Source organism: Ctenopharyngodon idella, chromosome 10 (genome assembly GCF_019924925.1).
Source record: "Ctenopharyngodon idella isolate HZGC_01 chromosome 10, HZGC01, whole genome shotgun sequence".
NCBI lineage: Eukaryota > Metazoa > Chordata > Actinopteri > Cypriniformes > Xenocyprididae > Ctenopharyngodon > Ctenopharyngodon idella.
In genome coordinates, this window is record NC_067229.1 from 25192500 (window position 1) to 25214244 (window position 21745).

Sequence of the window (21745 nt, forward strand, 5' to 3'; positions counted from 1 at the left end):
TGGACCTTGAAAGTGTTGATTATATTGCTGTCTATGGACAAGTCATATACCTCACGGATTTCAACAAAAATATCTTAATTTGATGAACGAAGGTCTTACGGGTGTGGAACGACATGAGGGTGAGTGTGAATTAATGACAGAAATGTCATTTTTGGGTGAAATAACCCTTTAACCACAGCAGTAGATTGTCGTTAACTGCTGTTAATCATGGCTGCTGTGGAAGCACATCCTTCGCATCAATTCAATCGAGATATCAGCTTCTTCCTCTAATTTAAAGAAACATATTAAGGTAAATATATGATTTCTGCTTACTAGAGGATTCGTATCTACAGGGCCTGCAATTTGGCAAGAGATCGGATCACAAGTGGAAGACGCTAAATACAGGTGTCAACGGGGTCTAAAATGTTTTGAGCTTGTCCACTTTCGAAAACGCATTCGACCGGATTGCTTTCATAGTGTAGATGCTCATGTGGTCGAATGCATTCAAACAGCCACAAAAGACTGCCTACTGCCCGCTTACTGACCTAATGAGTAAACATTAGGCTATGGGAAGCGCACGAGCCAGATGGAATTTAAACTTTGTCGACTTTGGTTTGAAGATTAAAAACGTGCCAGAAAGGAAAGCTGCTGCTCTCTGTATGTTTAACATCGTTTACGGGCACGTTCACATGTAAATTGCACGTATACTAACAAATAGTTGTTTTCTCATGAGATCGAACCCGTACGTATGTATGCATACCGTTTTGTTCATGTTCTTCATATGTGCCTGGATCCCGATAGTTGCTACTTGGGGCTAACAGTAGGTTTTAAACCATACTTTGTTAAAAATGACCATGCAGACCAAAAGTAAGGCCTATAGAGAATTTAAACTTGGTGAGATGGTTGTACCATTTCTTGCGAATAAGATACAAGAACTCACACCATATGGCCAATAGGGGGCACTACAATGAGTGTAAAGTCACATTTGCTTTGCAAGGTAACACCTCACCCATGTCAAGTTTAGAGTTCAGAAAGATTCTCTGGAGTCCTGTTATTAATAATGCAACAGTAGAGCATGGAGCTAACAATGACAAGGTCATGGGTTTGATTAACAGGGATTGCAAAATTTATACCATATATGCAATGCAAGTTGCCTTAATGTGGATAAACGTGTCTGTTAAATGTAATAGTTTTCAAAAACATGGATTATTGGCCACACCTAGCTAAAATGTTCAGTGCATTCAGAAAGTATTTAGACCGCTTTATTTTTCACATTTTAAGTTGCAGCTTTATGCGAAAATGCTTAATTTTTCTTCACATCAATACCCGATAATGTCAAAGCAATAAACAGATTAGTGCCAACTTTGCAAATCTATTCAAAATGGAGGTCTGAGTTCCAGCAACTGCTGACTCTGCATGGTTATTTTGTATTGTATATTGTATTTTTAAGGGGCTCTCTTAAACCTAAGAAATATGAAAGCAGAGTCTGTTTATTCATTGAAAATCATTTTTTCCTCACTAAAGCGGTGCATAAACATATGGCAAGGCTCAAATACACATTCACTAATCACTCCATAAACTGTTCTAATTCAGTCGTTTAATCTGTCACCACTCTTCCAGTCTTAATTGTTCCAGTGTCAGACTTCTTAAGAGGACGATTTTTCGATAAAAACATAGGCAGGTAAACAAATCATCAAAAGGCAAAGTTCTATTTTCATTATTTTAATCGAACAGCTCAAACAATTGCATAGGATACATAATTGGGTGAGGCTTCTTAAAATTTAAGGAATTATTTAAAAAGGTGTGTAATAATGGCCCAAAATTTGTTTCTTTTACTATATCCCTTTTATAAACCAAATAATTCTATTGATTTTTCTAGGATTTACTATATAGTGATTTGCGTTAGAGGAGTTTTAAACAATGTAAAAATTATGTTCCCCAATGAATCAAATCCATTGCATTCTTTCACATAACATCTTATGCAACCCCATCATTAGTATTTGAGTAGCATGATTGTGTTATTCAATGCGTCAATACAGGACGCTTCACATATTTGGTCTGATCTATAGACAAAAGAGTTTGCAGTAGTTAGTCAAAAACATCAGCCATGTCATACAGGCCCAATTGTATATCATTATGACCAATTTATTGTCACTTACTGCTATTTCACAACATTTTAAATGAATTTAGGCCTGTAAAAGCAAGGGTATATCAGCACAAATAATTTTCTGGACCCTCCCCCATAAGGGTTGGACATGAGATCACAAAATCACGTCAAAAACATATTTTGCATTTGGAACAGCAAATTTCACAGAAAGGCCACAAATTCGCAGCACTGCATACTGAGCATTTGTTTTACAATTTTGTGATTTGAGACACATTAGTTACAATCACAGGTTGTGCATTTTGGTACAAATTGATAAAAATGCTTAAAAAAAAAAATAACCTCAAAAGTGCAAAAACATTCTTTTAAATTGTTGGTATGGTTAAGTCCAAAGTCGTAAATTACAGCATTTTTAGTTGAGGTCAAAAAGTTGACTTTGGAGGAAACAACATTTGTAGTAAACGTGATGTTTAGAATAAATCAAACCAAATTAGACAGTCACAATAAATTTATTACAAATATTACAAATCCAAGTAAATGCTTTGTTTAAAGTACTGCTGGCTTTGCTACTATTACAAGACATTGTTTGGAAAGAAAATAGGAAGTGTGTGACTATAAGACATTCCTTTATCAAAGCACCCTCCGTATGGCCGAAGCTGGAGAGCATGTGCGTCAGGCCCAGCTGGAAAGCTTAGTGTGTTGTAAGACTCCATCTTTATAAATTGTTGAGCTCCAGAAGGGTCTGGTCAAGCACTTGGTGCATGTTCAGATTCTCCTCTTTGGCCTGGGCTAGTTTCTCTGGTGATGTGAGAACAAAAAGAGACTTGGTGAGACAGCCTTGATATACAACCTCAGAATAATGAAAAATGCAAAGTAGACTATCACATAAATTGAGCAGGCAATCAAATCTTGACAATTGTGATATAGGAGCTATAAAAATGAGAAGAATGACAAAAGAGGATCATTCTCTAAGAAACCACACTTTAAAACTCTGTAAAGAATTGCACCCTAAACCTATAATATAACTGTCCCTGGAGTTCATACTGTATAAACCCCTGTGCCCATATTTATGATAAAACGCCCATGGATTGCAGTATCTATATTCCATTTATCAGCACCTTTTAGTTTGAGTTTGTAAAGTTTTTTTTCTTCTGTCAAACCAGCTATTAACAAGCAGCTGTGTCTGTAAGCCATCGACAGTGTGTAATATGTCAGCATTCAATATTTAATAAAGCTAGAGCATTTTAAAGGCACTGTCAATAACACGAGACCAACCAGGTTATGTCTGACTTTGGCAGCATCAATAGCTGTGGTTCCATCCAAGTTGCAAATTTATGTGACAAAAAAAAAAAAAAAAAAAAAAAAAAAAACAGGAATACTGCAAAAGCACAAGAAGATTGTCACTGCTGGTTATAACGCAAAATAGAAATGAAAGTTGTTTCACTTACGACTTCAGGCCAAGTCACGAGACTTTGATGCACATCTAAGAATTTATTCTGCAAATGTATTTTCTTTGGAATTTATGAATACTCAGCAAATAAAATGTTTCACCTCAAGCAAATGTTATTCACATCTTGATCTTCCCATTCAGCATTTTTATGCAATATACCAAAATTACAGTTGAAACCAAGTAAGGCCCAAACACAGTGAAGTCAAAAAGTTGAAGAAAGGAAGAAAAAGAGAAATAAGATAGAGATTCCATTCCAAGAGCAGTAAATTACTAAATTTGCTCTAGCATTATCATTTTTTGATGAAGTTTTCTGATCAAATGTTCTTCTTAATATGATTTTACTGCTTTAGAGCTTTGATACACTCAGGTTTCTTGCTTAAACTTCCCTGGATAAGCATACCTTTTTAAAAGAATTTAGGCAATTAGTTTGTAAAATAGTTTTGGCCACTATAAATTCATTTTCCACATACAAAGTATAGTGAAATTCATGGGACTGAAAACAACATTAAAGGGTTAGTTCACCCAAAAATGAAATTTCTGTCATTAAGTACTCACCCTCATGTCGTTCCACACCCGTAAGACCTTTGTTCATCTTCGGAACACAAATTAAGAGATTTTCTCGGATTTCATCAAAAATATCTTAATTTGTGTTCCGAAGATGAACGAAGGTCTTACGGGATTGGAACAACATGAGGGTGAGTAATTAATGACAGAATTTTCATTTTAGGGTGAACTAACGCTTTAAGGTGCAGTGAATCCCCTAAACTACATTTCCACATTTACATGGAGTACAGGAGTCACTCCCAACCTTAATTATAGCAGATGTGACAACTAAAAAATTGGTTTAGAATCTTATAGCTGCAAACAAAAAACACTGATGTTAAGTTTGATATAAGAGTCAGGAGACGTAATAACATCTGTCCGTTTTAGTCAACTGCAGCTGATTTATGCTCTTAAAAAGGTCATGAAATCCTAAAGCACATTTGAGATGTCAACAAAAGGGTTTTATATTCCAGAAAGCAATTTAACTTAGGTTAACATGCAGTTAATTAATATTACCGAGTACTTAAATGCATAATTACACTGTGACAAGGACACCTTGGTTTCTGGAACTGGAAATTTTTACTCAGAGTTAGTTAAACTTACCCAAGTAAGCTAACTTACTCGTTAAACCTACTTTTTGGAACACCTCCAGGTATGTAAATATAGCACATTCAAGAAAACAATGAAAACAATGTGAAGGAATGCCCTTCAATTGGTTTCCATCCAATCTCTGCACTGCCTGATACAGGAGTGCACACAACACAGACGAGAACTCAAAAATACTCGCCCAGCAGACATGAGAGTGGTTTCTACGCAAAACACTGCGGTAAGTTCGAAAACACTTGCAAAGTAGATCACGGTCCATATCAAACCATGTAAGCTTTTTCTGGCCATAGTTCAGCTACCCTAGTGTTCTACACAAACATATTTATGTGAAATGAAGTATATTTCTACCAATAATGGCACTGATGTTTAAAATGGCTTATTAAAAAAGTGTGCTATTTGTTGACAAACTACAGTGCTCATAAAAAAAGATACAGGCTTCAGAAGATCTTTAAGGGATTCATTCTATAAATTGTCCTAATTACAAAGTCCTGAAATTTTAAATTGGTCATCTACTGATGTTATTATTATACAAATACAGTCTATCAAAAAACAATTTGATTTGTTTACGATAGTTGTCAGTAATATGTCTCTTAGCATTAGGAAGACACTTGGGAGTTTGTTGTCTAATGGCCTTATTTTTTAAAGTCTGCATGAACCCAAAATTGAGAAGAGTTTTCTTCCAATAGGGATGTATATCTGAGTGAGATTTTGGCCCTAAAGACTTTTAGGAATACATATTGTTGTCAGTGATCTGAGTGCTGTCCACAGTGTCCACTTTAGACATGCTACTAACTGCAAGTAAATTTGCAACTACATGTCAACTTATTCTACTAACCCAAACCTAATAGTCTACTAATACTTGAATGAGAGTTAGTTGACCTGTAGTTGCAAAGTAACTCTTAGTTAGTTGAACTTGAATGTCTAAAGTGGACCATCGAAATAAAGTGTAACCCACGATTTACCAAAATCTAGTTGTCACTACCTGTATTATTTACTCTCACAAATAAAACAGATGATAAACTTGTGATAATGTAATTAAATAAATGAAATAAATCTCAAGAAACAGGAGGAAACTGAAGCAAGACATTTTGGACATTTATTACAGCAGCAGGATAAAGTAAAGCAGCAGTAAGCACGTATGACACAGACGCTGCAGTGGAAGTGTCAACACTGTGATAAACATCGAGCTTATCATGAACCTCTAAACGGACAGTGCTGGGAACAACACACAATGTTGACCATTCCATTACAGATTACAAAATCAGGAGAGAAAGACAGGACACAAAACATGAGCTGCAGCATAAGCTCCACTGAATCAGACTGAACAATAATGTCTGATGTCCGTTTTAAAGTCACATTGAGAAGAAAACAGAACAGAACTAGCCATATGAACAATGCCACAGAGGGGGAAAAATGGAGAGGAGAAGGATGAGAAGGAGACCAAGAGTGCATTTAGAGGGTAGTCATGTCATTTAGAGCCAGATCCAGCTCCTCGCTGAGGGCTTTACCCTTGAGTTTCTGAGCGTACACCTCATCTGTGCATCATCCCAGAGAAACGACCACAGAGAACACAAACAAACAGACAGAACGAAACAATGAGCAGAAAAAGAAAAATAATGCCGTCAGATGGAGGACTTCAGAGGCCAGTTTCAACTATAACAGTTTGTTTGAACAACAAGCAATAAGTATGAAATCTTGGTTAGAAAACCTTGGCACAAGCATCCTCACTCAGAGAGTCATCTTGATCAGTCACTCTGAAATGAAACTCCATCCGCAAAAACCCACGATACATGCTCTCACGTGTCGTCTACTCATTCACTGAACATCTAAGGTGTCAGTCACCTCACCAAAAACAGATGACGTGCAGTTTCAGTACATCAAAAAGACACTAGATCCATCTGCCGAAAAGGCACACAACGCCTTCACCATTTCAAGCAATGTTAGTATACAACCAGCTCATTCTGGTCATGCGAAACAGTTTTCCAAAATATGGAAGGGAAGTTATAATTGGAATGACTTTATGAAGAGTGAGGCATCAAAACTGCTAACACACACAAAGTACATTGCTGTTATTCTGTCATTAGTTTCACACTATTTACAGGCAACATAATAAATCTTAAAGGTGTACCTTCTAAATCATCAATGGTCTTCTCAAGCTTTGCCACGGACCTCTCAGCAAACTCAGCACGCGTTTCAGCCTAGAGAAAAGAAAATTAACATTCTTATGAACTCTTGAGACAGTATAATATTTTACGATGATTATTTTTCCAATAACCGATTTGGACAAAATAATCACTTCAGTAATATTACATGACCTTGTGCTTTTTTGTTCCACTACCCTGCGTCTTGTGTTTTTAACAGCATAAAGGCATCCTGTGTGAACCGGCCCTATGAATTGGACTTACTACTTGGCCCTATGGTCTTGTGCCCCGTGGAGACCATTGTAAGTCCACAAGACCACAAGTGCACATGAAGTGACAGGGCCATTCTGAAGTGCACATGCACAGGACACTTTACTATCCCATTAGGCCACGGGAAAGGAGACGTGAATGGCAGTGAAGTGACATAACTGACAGCGTGATTCAAATGACAATGATGAAGTTTAACATCTGCTGCAGGGATGGACTGGGACTTTTATCGGTGGGCCAATGTTTGCTTAGGCCAGTAAATGTCAAAATCAAGTTTATGTACAAATAATTAAGAACTTATAAGACTTAAGTCCCCTTAATATACAATATTTAATTACTATAATAATAGTAATCTATATATAATAATAGTATAGTAATTTCTATATGAATGGTGCTGTGTGGATTGATAAGATTGTAATTACTGTTGTGTATCATGTTTTCCAGTTTATCATCTCACTGCAGTTTACATGGACATGGCTGTTTAATCTAGTTACAGATGGCTTTAGCATGAAGCTTTTAAAGTTCCTATATCATATGAGTGTATAACATATAACAGTGTCGAATTCAAAGGGACCAAATGGCTCGCGTTGTGTTCATCACTGGATAGCAAGGCGCAAGCCCAAAGCAAGTTCACCAGCACTACACGGCTTAGACTGGTGTTGTGCCGAATTTTGACTGCAGTGCTTCTGATTGGTTCAAACACTGGGGAGACTGCAACCTGATTGGTCAGAAACCTAATCCTAACCATAGTAGGGAGAAAGCAGGGAAGATTATGACTTAATAATGAGCTGTCCATGTCTGGATTTCAGAGCAGATGAAGTCCATAAACACCTGAAAACCACTTTTGAATTTGCTCAGCATTGTGTATGAAGAGTGCTTTCATTTGAAATATGGACACAGTGATGGAGCAGTGTAATTTAGATATAGTGAAACGAAAACGCACCTCTTTGAGTTTGTCAGTCAGTACTCTGATTTCCTCTTCATATTTGTCTTCCTTTGTGGAGTACTGAGGAATAAATAAAAAAATGAATCATCAATCAGCAGTCATTTATTTTAAGAATTCTTTATAGGCTACATATATTGTTACGTCTGAAATCAGAAGAAGAACGATGCATAGCTTTGGCAAGAGAGATGGCAGTGAAGTCTATGGAGACTGTGAGTATAAGAAAGCTATTTTACTTGACCAACAGAACGGATTAAAAATAATTCACTTCATTATTCATTCAGTTTTCTCACCCTATATACAATGTTGATTTAACAATGGGAATCTCATTTTATTTTTGGTTTAAAATTTGGACAAATGACATATGTGATACAATAATTTGTTGTGCAAAGAATAACACTACAACCACAAATACAGAGTGAACATGGGCAGCCTGACTTGAAAAGTAATCAGCAGGGCATTTGGATGTTGAAAATTGCTATGAGTGCTCTGCCTACCTTCTCAGCCTGTGCCTCCAGGGACTTCAAATTGTTGGTGACATTTTTCAATTCTTCCTCAAGGTCACCAGATTTGCTATACCACAGCAAGAGATGCAGGAAAAGAAAGGGCAAAGGAGAGGAGAGAGACAGCATTTTGAGAAGACAGGAAAGGAAGCATTTTTAGCTAAAGAGACCCCAACCTCAATGGAACAATGAGGCCATTCCTCATATTTTATCTGAGAACCATTCACAGTTCCAAGCACATCAGGCAGTAACACTTTACATGCCTGAACGTTACTCACAAACCACTTTCTATAGAAAAAGAAGTCCATGCAGACTAGAATGGCAGTTTTGAGAGGTCAAAACTAGCTACTTTAGTGTTTATTCAAAAAACGAAAAAGCAATCCTTTTCCAAGATGTTTGCTACATAACAGTAGTAATTAAAGTGTGGCATTCCCCAAGGTTCTAGTTGAGGCCCCTTTACTTGTTGCAAAAGATGCGTTTCATTGACACAGGGATAAAGCCGAGAAAAGCAGCAGAGGAGGTCATAGATCTCCGAAAGAGAGGACAAGTAAAAAGAAGCGAGCGTTAGCGTGCTACGTCAGTCTCTCAGCAGTACCTCTTCCTCTCCAGCCATCATGGATTTCAAATTCTGGTCCATGAGTCTAAGTTCCTCCTCCAGCTGCCTGACTCGACTGGGTTAGTCCAAAAAGGGCCAGTGGGGGAGGGGGGAGGTAATGGGGGAGATACAGGATAAGGAACAACGGAGCATGCATTTGGAAAACGTGAAAAAAGGACAATTAGAAACCTTGCTGTTGTTAAATGACCCTGAGAACTCTTCTGTTACTAATTATAGAGCATTTGCAGCAGCTGATCTTTGGAAATCCTGGAGACTTTTACCTTCCAGTTCTGACAGAGATCAGTTCTGTCAAGTCTACTCAAAATGACAAGTAAATTGTATGTTTTAAGTACCACAGACATGCATATCAACCTCGGTTATTCATGCAAATACACTTTTGTTACCATCATAATGTGGGCGCATATACACATTTTTGAATAAACCAATCAATATATTTTTGTTCATAATGTATTCTAGCAAGGAATTTAAGGAGCAGTTATCCAAATGTAGATTAAGCCTGTTCATGTTATCATGATGTTAGTGCTAGTAAAAAATGAACTGCATCAAATATCAATGACTACAGACACCACTGTTAACACACAAGGTTATTGATGTTTTTATGTATTGATGTTTTATAATAATGCAATAGTCCAATCTCAACTTAAGAGTTTAATAAGCATTATATGTACTTACGCCTCAGCCACTTCAGCTCGTTCCTCAGAGCGCTCAAGCTCACCCTCAAGAATCACCAGTTTACGCGCCACCTGCAGTCAAACAAACACACGAATAGACACAATTTTACAATTACAGTCAAATAGCAAATATCAAAGATCTGTAAAGCCAAGTTAAAAAGAGGGAAGTTAATCCCCAATAAACAATAATTCAAGTTTAGGTATTGTAACCCATCTTCCGCACTACAACAACAAAAATACTATATTAACTCTGACCATTTGGTCAAGGAAGCATGCTTGTTCTTCAGTAGAAGCGCTTACAAAAACTAATTTGGATAAAACAGTATAAATGGCCACAGCAGCCAATAAATTCACTTGTGAACAGCTGTTGGACATGAAACTTGGAATATACATACAGGGTGTCTATAAAAATATCTACCAAACTTGTGACAATTGACCGCAAAGTCATTGATATGTATACTGTAAATGTATTCTTAAATTATTATATATGAAATATAAGAAAAATTTATTCTTATATTTCAAGAAGCTTATTTTTCTTTCATCCGAATCCCAAGTCTGTCTAAGTGTTTTCCATGTCTTCATAAAGACTTTGCCACCATTTTGAACTTTCAGGCCTGGCTGTAATGACTATTTTATTCATATTTTTGAGTGCAGTATCCTATAAGAAAAACCTTAAAGCTGTGCAACTACAATGAAGAACATTTTAGGGTTAAATTTCCAACAAAAAGTATACTGTCATATATAGTGTTACTGAGATATAAAATGACCTATACCATGACATAACATTTTGGTTATATCACCACCCGTAATAACTGCAATTTATTGTGTGTGCAAAGACTCCGATTTAAACTGATTCCAGTCATTTAAAAATGTGACATGCACACCTCCTCATATTTGCGGTCAGCCTCCTCAGCGATGTGTTTGGCCTCCTTCAGCTGCATCTCCTGGATCTCCATCTTTTCCTCATCTTTTGTTGCTCTGTTCTCTATCACCTTCATTCCTCTGTGAGAAAAAAAACACATGGTCAGTATTACATTTAGGACTTGGCAAGTCAAAACATAACAGGATTAAGGTATTTCCTCGTGGTTCTCCTAGGCTTTGTTCACACAATGCACAAGATATTTAGTATTGACTGTCCGCATTACCAAGACACCTAAGAGAGTAGCTAGTATTGTGGAAAAATATGCATCCATTTTCCAAAACGCTTGTCCTACGTAGGGTCACAGGGACGCTGGAGCTAATCCCAGTGTCTCGGGCCGAAGACAGGAAAGCACACTGGACGGATCCCAAACTACTTGAAACCACGAACAAATCTGGCTTGAATCTTGCTGTCTATTATTGTTCATATTACAACAATGGATGCAAGTCAAATACATAAAATAGTGTGCCTGTGAACAAAGCCCAGGTGTGTAGTTAAGGTGCAGAATGAGAAGTTAACATTAATATGCCGGGATGCTGCCGCCACACCTCTCGCTCTCATCTGCGGCTTTCTCTGCCTCCTCTAGCTTCTGTAGCGCAGTGGCAAGTCTCTCCTGGGCACGATCTAACTCCTCCTCAACCAGCTGGATACGTCTGTTCAGGGACGCCACCTCAGCCTCGGCCTACGATCACAGGAAAATTAGTCAACGCACACCAGGGCTGCACGGCATGGTGCAAAAATGTGATTCACCATAAATTCTTTGGATAAGGTGATGGCCACATGCGATGTGAAAATCTTAAGATTAATGTCAAATTAAGTGCAAAATTTTTTATGACTCCTCTTGTTTTCCAACTCCTTTGACTCCAACCACATATTATTTTTGTATTTTTTCCTCAGAAGTACGCCTTTTGAAAAAGTATAGCCTTTTAGTGTTGCAACTAACAATTATTAATATATATATATAATATATATATATATATATATATATATATATATATATATATATATATATATTAATAATTGTTAGTTGCAACACTAAAAGGCTATACTTCCTGTATTTTATTGACCAAAGCTTTCTATTTCCAAATCCTGTTCTCCTCACAATGTGCAAATTCAAGGCTATAAAATGAATATAAAATGTGACAATAGTATTTTAAGCTATATATAAACTGTATAAAACATGCAGATATAAACTGCAGAAACACAAACTGAAGAAACAAATATTTTCAATTAAATGCAAACATCCAACAACAAATATCGAAATGAATGTTTTAGTTAAATTATTTTTAATTATTGCATTCTTTTTGACTGTCTGGTCAACGCACATACTCACTTTAGCTTAGATGATTCGCTAGATGTATGGAACGGAACTATCATTTTTACAGATAAGAATGTTACTTTTTTAAAAATGTAAAAAACTACTTTAAATCATTGTTAAATCTCTCCATTGTATGACAAAAACCTTCCATCATACAGACAGAACACTGTACTAAAACACTGTGACAATGTTTCATGCACCACTGTTCACCACAAGACTTTTACTAAATCTACAACGCAAAACATACAGGGTGCACTGTAGTCTGATTCCAAACCATAGAGTGTATTTAAAAAAAAAAAAAAAAAAACAGTTAGAAATGGTCATTGCTGATTACATCATTTGGAGCCCGAGTCTGTGCAGTGATCCGCAGACTCATTCGTAAGCGCAGCTGTCGATCAAGACATCACACCCCATTTTAATAGCATCAAACCACACTTACTGGAAAAAGTTGTTTTTAGTGAATCAGTAAGAGCTGTTACTGAGACTCACTTGCAGCTAGTTACTACTTTCATCATGTCCGACATGGTTACCACATATTTGTTTGTTCAGTATGTTTATTTAATATATAGTTACTGAGGACCAATTACTGGATTACCATCTAAAAAAAACACTTTTGCACTAATTTTATTACATTTAACATTTTGTTAAATCTATTGTGTTGAAATCTAAAATGGCCTCATTATTTGGCAGCAGGTTGCTGAGGGCAGCAAGCAATAAGATTTTTTCAAAATATTTCTTTCTCAAAATCACTACTAGAACCGTTATTGTTATTGTTGAATTGTGTACAAACCAGAATTGTTAATACATTTATGCAAGATGCTTTTATCCAAAATGACTTTTATTGCATTTAAGCTATATATTTTATCAGCTCATGCATTCACTACGAATTGTTACGATTCCCATCCCAATTTTTTTTTGTGTGTGTCTGGAAGAAGCAGATGAATGCATGCATTGCTGGCTTGAAAGTTAAACTTTATAAATGCAAAGTTCACTAGGTAAAGAGGGTTGGGATCATGGTCAACAGTTTGTCCAATACTTTAATAGCTAACTACATGCAGGCACTGCAATTACTATGTCAACCCTTTAAATGAGGGAACACTGGATCACTAAATAAAACATGCACTGAACATGAATAAATGCTTGGTCTGTTTATCATTTTAAAGAACGCTGAAAAACAATATGCCTATAGCTGTATTTACCACTACTCAAAAAGAGCAAGTCTGATGTCATCCTGCTAATATAATCCTTACAACAATAGTTGTACTAGCAAAACAACAGTGCTCAGTACAAAGGTGGCCTAATTCGTTTGTGGGTTAAGGCCATGCCAGCCATCTATAGCTATTTTCAAGGCAAAATCCAGGTTAAAATACAAAAATAGCTAAAAACAACTAAAATAAGCGGCAACATATCTGCCGCTTTTGTTCTGACCTACTGGAAAAGCAAATGTTTTAAATTAAATCACATTACTAACCACAGCTCAGTCACACACTGAAAACTATTGTTATTAAACTCAAGTTCGAACTTCAATGTTGCCAACATCAACATTATTTTGTGTAACTAGCCATAATTTGTGTGCATGTAGCATTATCTTCACTTTCTAGGCAATTTAATCTCTGACTTCAGATTACCCATTAGCCTACTCAAGAAAAATGTTATTAATGAGAAAAAGAATCCATCTTCCAAACCATGTCCTTTACTTAACCCAAATTCACTTTGATAAACATAGAATAATGATTTATATTTTAGAGCTGTTCAGAGCCAAAGCACAACCAAAACAATGTTCTTCTGCAAGACGCATACAGTTTTATTTATTAACTGCTATAGAGGGCCAAAAGTTACATAGTGTACCTTTAAGTGTACTACATAAAAATTTTGTAAGAATGCCATCCTCACACCCGATATAGTAGCCGGGTCGTCTTTTTTCTGATATAGCCACGCAAAGACGAATCAAATAAAAAAAATCAATTTTCCCGCTCAATAATTGATTTTTGTTCATTTTTAACCAAAAAAAAAAAAATCTGCATAGGAGACTGACATGGGAGAGAAGAAATTGTTGAATAAAGTTGTTATATTTGATTTGCGCACAAAAAGTATTCTCGTCGTTTCATAAAATTAAGGTCGAACCACTGTAATCACGTGGACTATTTTAATGATGTCTATTTGCTGTCTATCCTGATGTAAACAACCAACACTTTTCTTACCGGTAGACAAGAACACAAGAGGATTATCCTGTTCTGGGTCAGATGAACACAAGTGTCCACATTCAGGTGGACTAAAATGGCATAATCACTTGTTTTAACTGACCACTTGTATCACATACAATCTATAGGTCAATCTCATAGAAAGATCTTAAGTTTGATGTGAGAAATGATTAGAGTCTGTGTGTCACAACCGCCCTCAATATGAACTCTAATCCGCTCCTTCTGGCCAGCGCATTAGCTTAAGTTCATCTGAAGCTCTGTCACGTCAAGCCCAAACTTGTTTTGCTGATATTTGCTGTTTGTTTTACCTTAATGGATACTGATATTTGGATCATGTTTTTATAATGTGAAATTAATGTTTGGGTTTGGTTTAAGAAAATCTGAGCATACAACGACACTACATAACTACAATCTTGAGCGACCTCGGATTTACATTTGCCATTCGCATCTAAGAGCATTTAATAAAGATATTGCAGTCATCCGGACCTTACATACATGGCCCACAACAAAGGTTTTCAATCTTTTAGATGCCACAGACCCCCAAATGATCATCTTCATGTGAGGGACCCCCATCCTAAAATATAAAAAGCATCTATCTTTTACAAATTCAAATTCAATTGAGCTTTATTTGCATGACTGTGAATCACAATGTTGCCAAAGCAAACACAAACACCCAATTAATACACTGAAAAATTAAAATCTAAAATTATCTAAAATTCTATCAAGCCACTCACTATAGTAATGCACTGACTTCACTTAATCTAATTTCATTTATTTATATTAATCAAAACTGTTAATCATTTGAATTTAGTTTCATCTATTTAATAGATTATTAGCTAACTAATATTTTTATTGTAATCACATTTTTATTCATTTATTTTTCAATCTAATTTATTTCCTTATTTATTAATTTTTTACAGTTTTAATCTAGACTTTTCCCTGTCACTCCCTTGTGGCCCCCGGACCCCAGTTTGAAAACCCCTGGCCTACAAAGGCCTCTTCGTGCAAACAACTGACTGTTTGCAATAAAGGCACATTGATATTGCAGTATTGAATAGTATCTTTGAAGTTAACAACAGGACAGTGTAAATAGAGAGATACAACTTTACACTCTATAATAACAGATCACGCACTACAGCCCGGCTGAATATCAAAGGTTTGAGAGGGTCACTCACTCTCTCTCTGCACTGCCGCTCCATGTCCACCTCTCTCTGCAGCATTTCTGCTCGATCTTCCGCATCATCCGCCTGCTGCTGCAAGCTCTGGATCTTCCTTTTCACGGCTTCTATGGATGTTATCGATGCCATTACCGCTGAATCCCGAGGCTATGATTAATAACGCTGAACACGACACGGGGAGGACAGCAGCGATATCGCTCTATCCCACTGAATAATCATGCGTTCATGTTAAACCCGTCTTCGTCTAGTTTCTTTCTCCAATGTTTTTTTTTATCCAGAAGTGGTAAAGTTTAGCGTAAAGCGAAACAAATCGCCGACGTACGGTCTATTCAGACCAACAACGAAACCAATATCCGTCGGGCTCAACTAAAAGCTCACTGACGCCAGTACAACAGATGGCGCAGCGCAGCTTTCAGGTGATCCGCCATTCATTCATCCGGCGGTCAGAAGCGCAGGAGCAGCAGGTTCAACCGAAGACCCTCCCCTGTCAGAAACAGGGATTTTTCTCAATATTCAATGATGCTTTCTCGGTATGTTCTTCAGCACGTAAACCAAAAACAGTTCAAATTCATAATGAAATCATAAAGGACTAACGCGAGGGAGGATACTCAGGTGAATCCAAAGCAGAAACCTTTATTCTCAAGACACCTGACGCACGCATTCATCACGGTTTCTTCATCCATAAAATATTTGTAAATAGCCTACTTATTAAAAACGAATGTCTTAATTAACTGAACAAAAATTAACTAAACAACTCCTCTTTCTTTGAAGTGAGCAGGCTATTAATTAATTAATTAAAAGAATTTTATCTCATCCTAAGAAATGTCCTCGTCGCACATATGTGATTGGTGACTTATTCGCAAATGAAATATATTAATACAAATATAACGGTATTATTGATACAGCTGTATGAATACTTTGTTAGAACAGAAGTTCCCAAACTTTTTGTGAGCTGAAACCCTGACGTAAAAATATTTACTTGAAGATTTAAAGGTTAATATTTCAATAATTTAACGACACATTCGCATATACACGATTCTCTGATGATGGTTTGTGGTCACATGACATGCAAATTAACATAAAATATTTCATCATTTTAGTGTTTTATTTTTTATTGTTTTTATTTTAAAAATATGTAAATTAAATTATTATTGTTATATTATTATTAGTTTTATTAGTGATTATATAAAATAAATACTGTTGTAAATTACAATTACTGGAAAGTTTAAAGAAAAAGAATATTTGAAAATATCTTTTATTTTGGTTGAATACTAGTGAAATGCTGTAAACTTCTGTCCACAAAAATGTTGGAAATTGTGAAAATGTAGCATGAGAACCTATTGTGCACAATGCCTTGCTTCCCAAAGGCAGGTTAAACTTTGGATCATGAGCTGCATGCGTGTAAATGAACAGTGCCACACTATTTCAATTAACCGTGCAGCCCTATATATTTTAATTTTACATTCGATTTTATTATTAGCTTTTCATCAACTCACAAACCATCTACAGTTCCCTCACAAACGTTTTCTCAGTTTTCTTGATTACAGACCAGTGGATTTGTTTATGACAGTTGTTTTTATTATTTCTCTTATTTTTTCAAAAAAGCTCTAAAATAAAAAGCTCTGTTATTTCTTTAATTTATTATTTAGCTCATGCATGTATCTCAAGTTACTGACTTATTACTGTACATTTATTAGTTTGAATTCAGGCAACTCTTTGACAGACATCTCAATAGAGTGCATTAGTGCCCGTCCACTTTTTCAGCGGCGCTGGTTCCTGAAGTATTTTTTCCATTCATTTCTCCCATAAAAGTCTTCATTGAAGTATTATAAGCCATGAACCAAGACAATAAGCTACAAGGAGAATCACAACACTACAAACTTTGATTTGAAGCAAAAAAGTATTTTGAAAATCAAAAATACAAAGGTACAAGACGGCGTATGTAACCGCTTTGCTGAGGGAAAGAACTTCAATCCCATGAAGCATTGCGAACAGCATAATCAAATTAAAAATTATAGAGAAATATAAAACTAAATATAAATATAAAACTGAAGAGCTCTTTTAGTGCAGTTTTGCTTGTTTTGACTCTGATTGGTGCAATTTTCTGTACAGCATCATGGTAATGTATTTTTCACCAGGAATTCCACTATCAAACAATTACTTTTTAAAAAAAAATGAAATAATATGGGCTACATCTTCAACAGAAACAAATACTATCGATTAACAACCTCGTAGCTCACAACAGGTCTGTCTTTAAAGGTTTTTAAGTTATCATTCAAAATCAGTTTCCCTATGGAGAAGATGAATGAAGTTTTTACTTCCGGAACCCGACCGTTGCACTCTGTCAAAAAAATATAGGCTATAAGAATTTACTCCACATGTTCAGAGCTCTACATGTTAACAACCAATGGATAAACAAAGTCCCCGGCCTACATTTGTTCTTTTTTGATAATCAGTTTCACTCAAATGTACGTCACGATATGTCTACTTCCGTTTCATTGTGACTTTAACCACTGAATTTTTACTCCCTCATTGTAAAAGAGAATTTCGATTATTCTTATTTACTGATTGTTTGCAAATCTGTATTTCTGGCTCTTTGGTCTGTTTAGATACAAGAAATACAATGATTCAATGTAAAATTTGTGAAATTGGGAAATTTTGTTAAAAGAAAGTAAAATGATATACCAAGGCTTATGAATATATAGATTTAAATTAACTTATAGACTACTATATCTACTGCATTCTTGGTCACGTCTGTCTAAATCTTATGTACTCAAATTGTGTATTTGATGATCTCAGAGATGAGTCTTATTGCTGCTTACAGACTTTCTTCATCATTGTTTCCAATCAAATGAATTTCAAGTGAAGTACAACTATAAAACAGGATGTTTTAGTCAAACCTCCACTTATGGGTTGTTTTACTTTACTGTCCTCAGAGCGATCCTTTCAATGAAACTATGAGCTGAAGCACTGGAAGTATTGACGTCACTTCACTGTAAACAAATGACTGCATTCCTCTGATTTTTTTCCTTTTTTGGCCACGTATTAATGGTGCAAATACAGTACACACAGAATGAGCGTTCCTGACCATACTCTAAAACTACCTCATGTTTCAATGGAAGAATTGAAGTCAAATCTGTTTTTTCTGGATTAAAACTTTATACTGTGGTTGCTGAAGTCTTTCAACTCATGAGCACATGACTTGTATTTCACATGTAACTAGTTAATAATTGTCATATGTAGGCCTACATGTATTGTACTGCTAGAGGAGGATGGGCTGCCTCAGCTCAAATTTCTTTCTCCACTACCTAAACATTTGACCTTATAGAGATTTTTCATTGCCATCGCATGTGGCTTGATCAGTGGGGGCTTTAAGTTGGTTTGATCTTCAGTAAAGCTGCTTTGAAAAAAAAAAAAAAGATTGTGAAAAGCGCTACACAAAGCAAACAATAATGTACATTTCTAAACATATAGGGCTGTCGATTTAACGCGTTAATTTAACTACTTATGTAAAAATAACGCGAATAAAATTATTTAACGCACCCGCCCCAAACCTACGTAGGTCGTCTTACATTTCATACAATTGATTTAGTGACAAACATGTAGCAGGGCTACAGCTCACTGCGTCATGTTGCATTTAGAAAGTCCCTAAAATTGAAGATGTATGTAAAGAAAATGTATCCATACGCAAAAACGCACGGCATCTGCTACGAGGTGCTGACAGTGTTTATGAAGTGTTTAGAGAACACGATACAGTGGGTGGGCTCGACACCTTCTCCAGAGCAGCTGCTGACAGGAAGCCGCTCTCGTGATTGACAGCCTGAGCTGAGCACTGTAGACGTCGCCACAGGAGGGCGCGTGCGAGCTGTACTTGATCGTTCCAGCTCCTAAACTCGTGTCCAACTCAGACACATAACGTCTAGATGTTATGATTTTGGAACATTGGCCCAATTAAGATTTTTAACAAGATTTTGTGTGCGAATCATTATGATACATATGTATCATCATCATATGTGATCCTATAGGCCTCATTTTCTTTATGCAAAATATATATTTTTCCTTTTATTTATGGGGTGAAATATGACCTGAATGTGCATTTGTGAAATTCATGCAAAATATTTAGCTTGAAGCAAATGAATATGAAGCAAAACAGCTTCAAATGAGGTATCAGTGATGATCATGATCAATCTGTGACAATCATGTGTGTCACTCACGTCTGCGGCCTTCTTCTCGGCCTGCTCGAGTTTCTCCTGAGCGTCCTTCAGTGATTCTGAGTATTTGTCCAACTCATCCTCCACACCCTTCAGCTTCTTCTGCAGGGCCAAGAGCTCCTCTTCCAGCTACACACACACACACACACACACAAACACACATGAAACACTGAAAATACAGTAAAATGATGTGGTAAAAAGTGCTTTGACTAGTTTTATTCAAAGGCATTCTTTTATTTTATTAGTTTCTCCTCATTTTGGAAGATCATTACTTATCAAGTAATGTGTCCCACATCTTGAACTCATTCCTACACCAATGATAAATGATGATCTCTAAATCCCATCTCATAAATGAGTCATTTAGGTGGTCTGGTTTGGAGGGCATGACGAGACAATTATAAAAGGCAATGTTGTGTTGAAGTGGCGAATGGAGCATTTCTGCTGTATCCTGCAGCTGCTGGTAGTCACTCCTCCCTCCACACTTCAAGTAAACCACAACCCATTTACTGTATCATCACACATAGCTTAGTGTCATAAACCAGCCTCTATTTATTGCTCAATTTGGGCTAGTGAGACAGTTGGCTTCTGCATATGGAAACGCAGACCATAATGCTGGCTGCAAAAATAGACCACAGCTTTATAGGTAGGTAGCATTTTGGTCAGCTCATAAATTGAGAAGTGTAAATAACTGAATGACAGAACAAGAGAACAGCGTCAAAGCGACGCGCTCATGATGGATGCCTTCCCTTTAGTCCGTTTGACAGACCAGGCAGGCTTGGGAAGTCAGTTATGAGAAGCATTGCGGCTTTGGCGTCAAATGCAGCCCAGTGACTCCAGATGGTACAAAGCCTTGATCCTATTATGTTGAACAATTTCATGAAGGTGGAGTGGGACAAAAAAAGATCAAGGACAGCATGTGTGCTGACCAACAGGGATGCAGTAATAACAAAGGCCTTGGGACAAGAATAGATGGAGTTGTGCCCTCAGAACAAAGGCATTTGAGAAATAACAGTCTTTGTTAAAACAAAAATGCATTAAATCAATTATCGGAGCACATAACTCAGTAAAGAAACCAACCCAATTCTAATAAATGAGATATGTTGAGATCACTGATTCAAAATCAAATGTTTTCTTTTTTCTCCCATGGAAAAGCCAGCTGCACTTCCATTATGGAGAATGACAGTATCCTTGCTGGAAAAAGCCTTCTTAAAATGGCTTTTAGTAAAATAGAGAACTGTTATAAAGTGACAGGCCCGTTATTTGTGTCGCGTTTAATCAACCAATGAAAAATGTCGCCCCTCAGGCCAGGCCTCTTAATCAAATGGCTGTAATCATGTATACCTGCTTAAATATGCTAACATATTTACACTTCTATATTTGGCACCAGTCACATCAGTTAGTCATGATTGACAGGTCTTAAGGAACAAGACTAAAAATAGCTCCACGGATCAGAAATGCTGGACCATAAACTGGGATTAATCATGAGTTTTTTTGGAAGGAAGTTGATGCCAATGGCCACATGATTACTGATCATTCATATACAGTACATAGAAAGTTAGATTACACATGGAAGGTCAAATAATATGATTTCTGTGAGCACTCTGGGGAAAGATACTTAAATAAATAAATAATTTTGTAATACCATTAATTAAAAGTATATATAATATTTAAATCACTACTTAGACCACACCTCCTTACAATTTTCCTACTTTCATCTCACAGAGAATACAGTTAGACACATGGAAAACAACAGAAACAAGCACCTATAGAAAAAAGTCTTGTCTGATATAATCTCAGTTTTCAGTTAACCAAACCCAATCCGTTTACCTGTTTGCATTTGTCCTCTGCACCTTTCTTGTCAATCTCTGCCTGTTCTGCGCGGTCTATGGCATTCTCCTTGTCTAGTTTCAGCATCTGCATTTTCTTCTTGATGGCCTCCATTGTTGATTTCTTGTGTTTCTACAAGCAGCCGAAGAGAAAGAGGAGAACTTGTTCAAAGAGTGGAGGCAGAGACTGACAAAGCTGACAACGGCACAGCAGAGAGGCGGCTGGAATCCCCTCCAGAGGAACTCTGGGCTTTTTTGGAAACTTCTCT

At 36.5% G+C, this 21745-nt stretch overlaps 1 protein-coding gene across 8 annotated transcripts; it reads right to left on the bottom strand.

Moving 5' to 3' along the window:
* Positions 1-1685: 1685 nt before the first annotated feature.
* Positions 1686-21745, bottom strand: tpm2 (tropomyosin 2 (beta)). Of its 8 annotated transcripts, none has more exons than XM_051911202.1 (9): positions 21478-21745; positions 19654-19779; positions 11291-11424; positions 10708-10825; positions 9825-9895; positions 8531-8606; positions 8034-8096; positions 6811-6880; positions 1686-2881 (listed from the first exon to the last, which is right to left on the bottom strand). In XM_051911202.1, exons 1-9 carry the CDS (start codon positions 21589-21591, stop codon positions 2799-2801), a joined length of 855 nt encoding a protein of 284 aa, XP_051767162.1. In that variant the 5' UTR covers positions 21592-21745; the 3' UTR covers positions 1686-2798. The 8 variants fall into 8 exon arrangements, with proteins under 8 accessions (XP_051767162.1, XP_051767160.1, XP_051767166.1 ...); XM_051911200.1 differs by lacking the exon at positions 8531-8606 and adding an exon at positions 9132-9207 and having other exon boundaries at positions 21478-21744; XM_051911203.1 differs by lacking the exon at positions 1686-2881 and adding an exon at positions 5757-6217.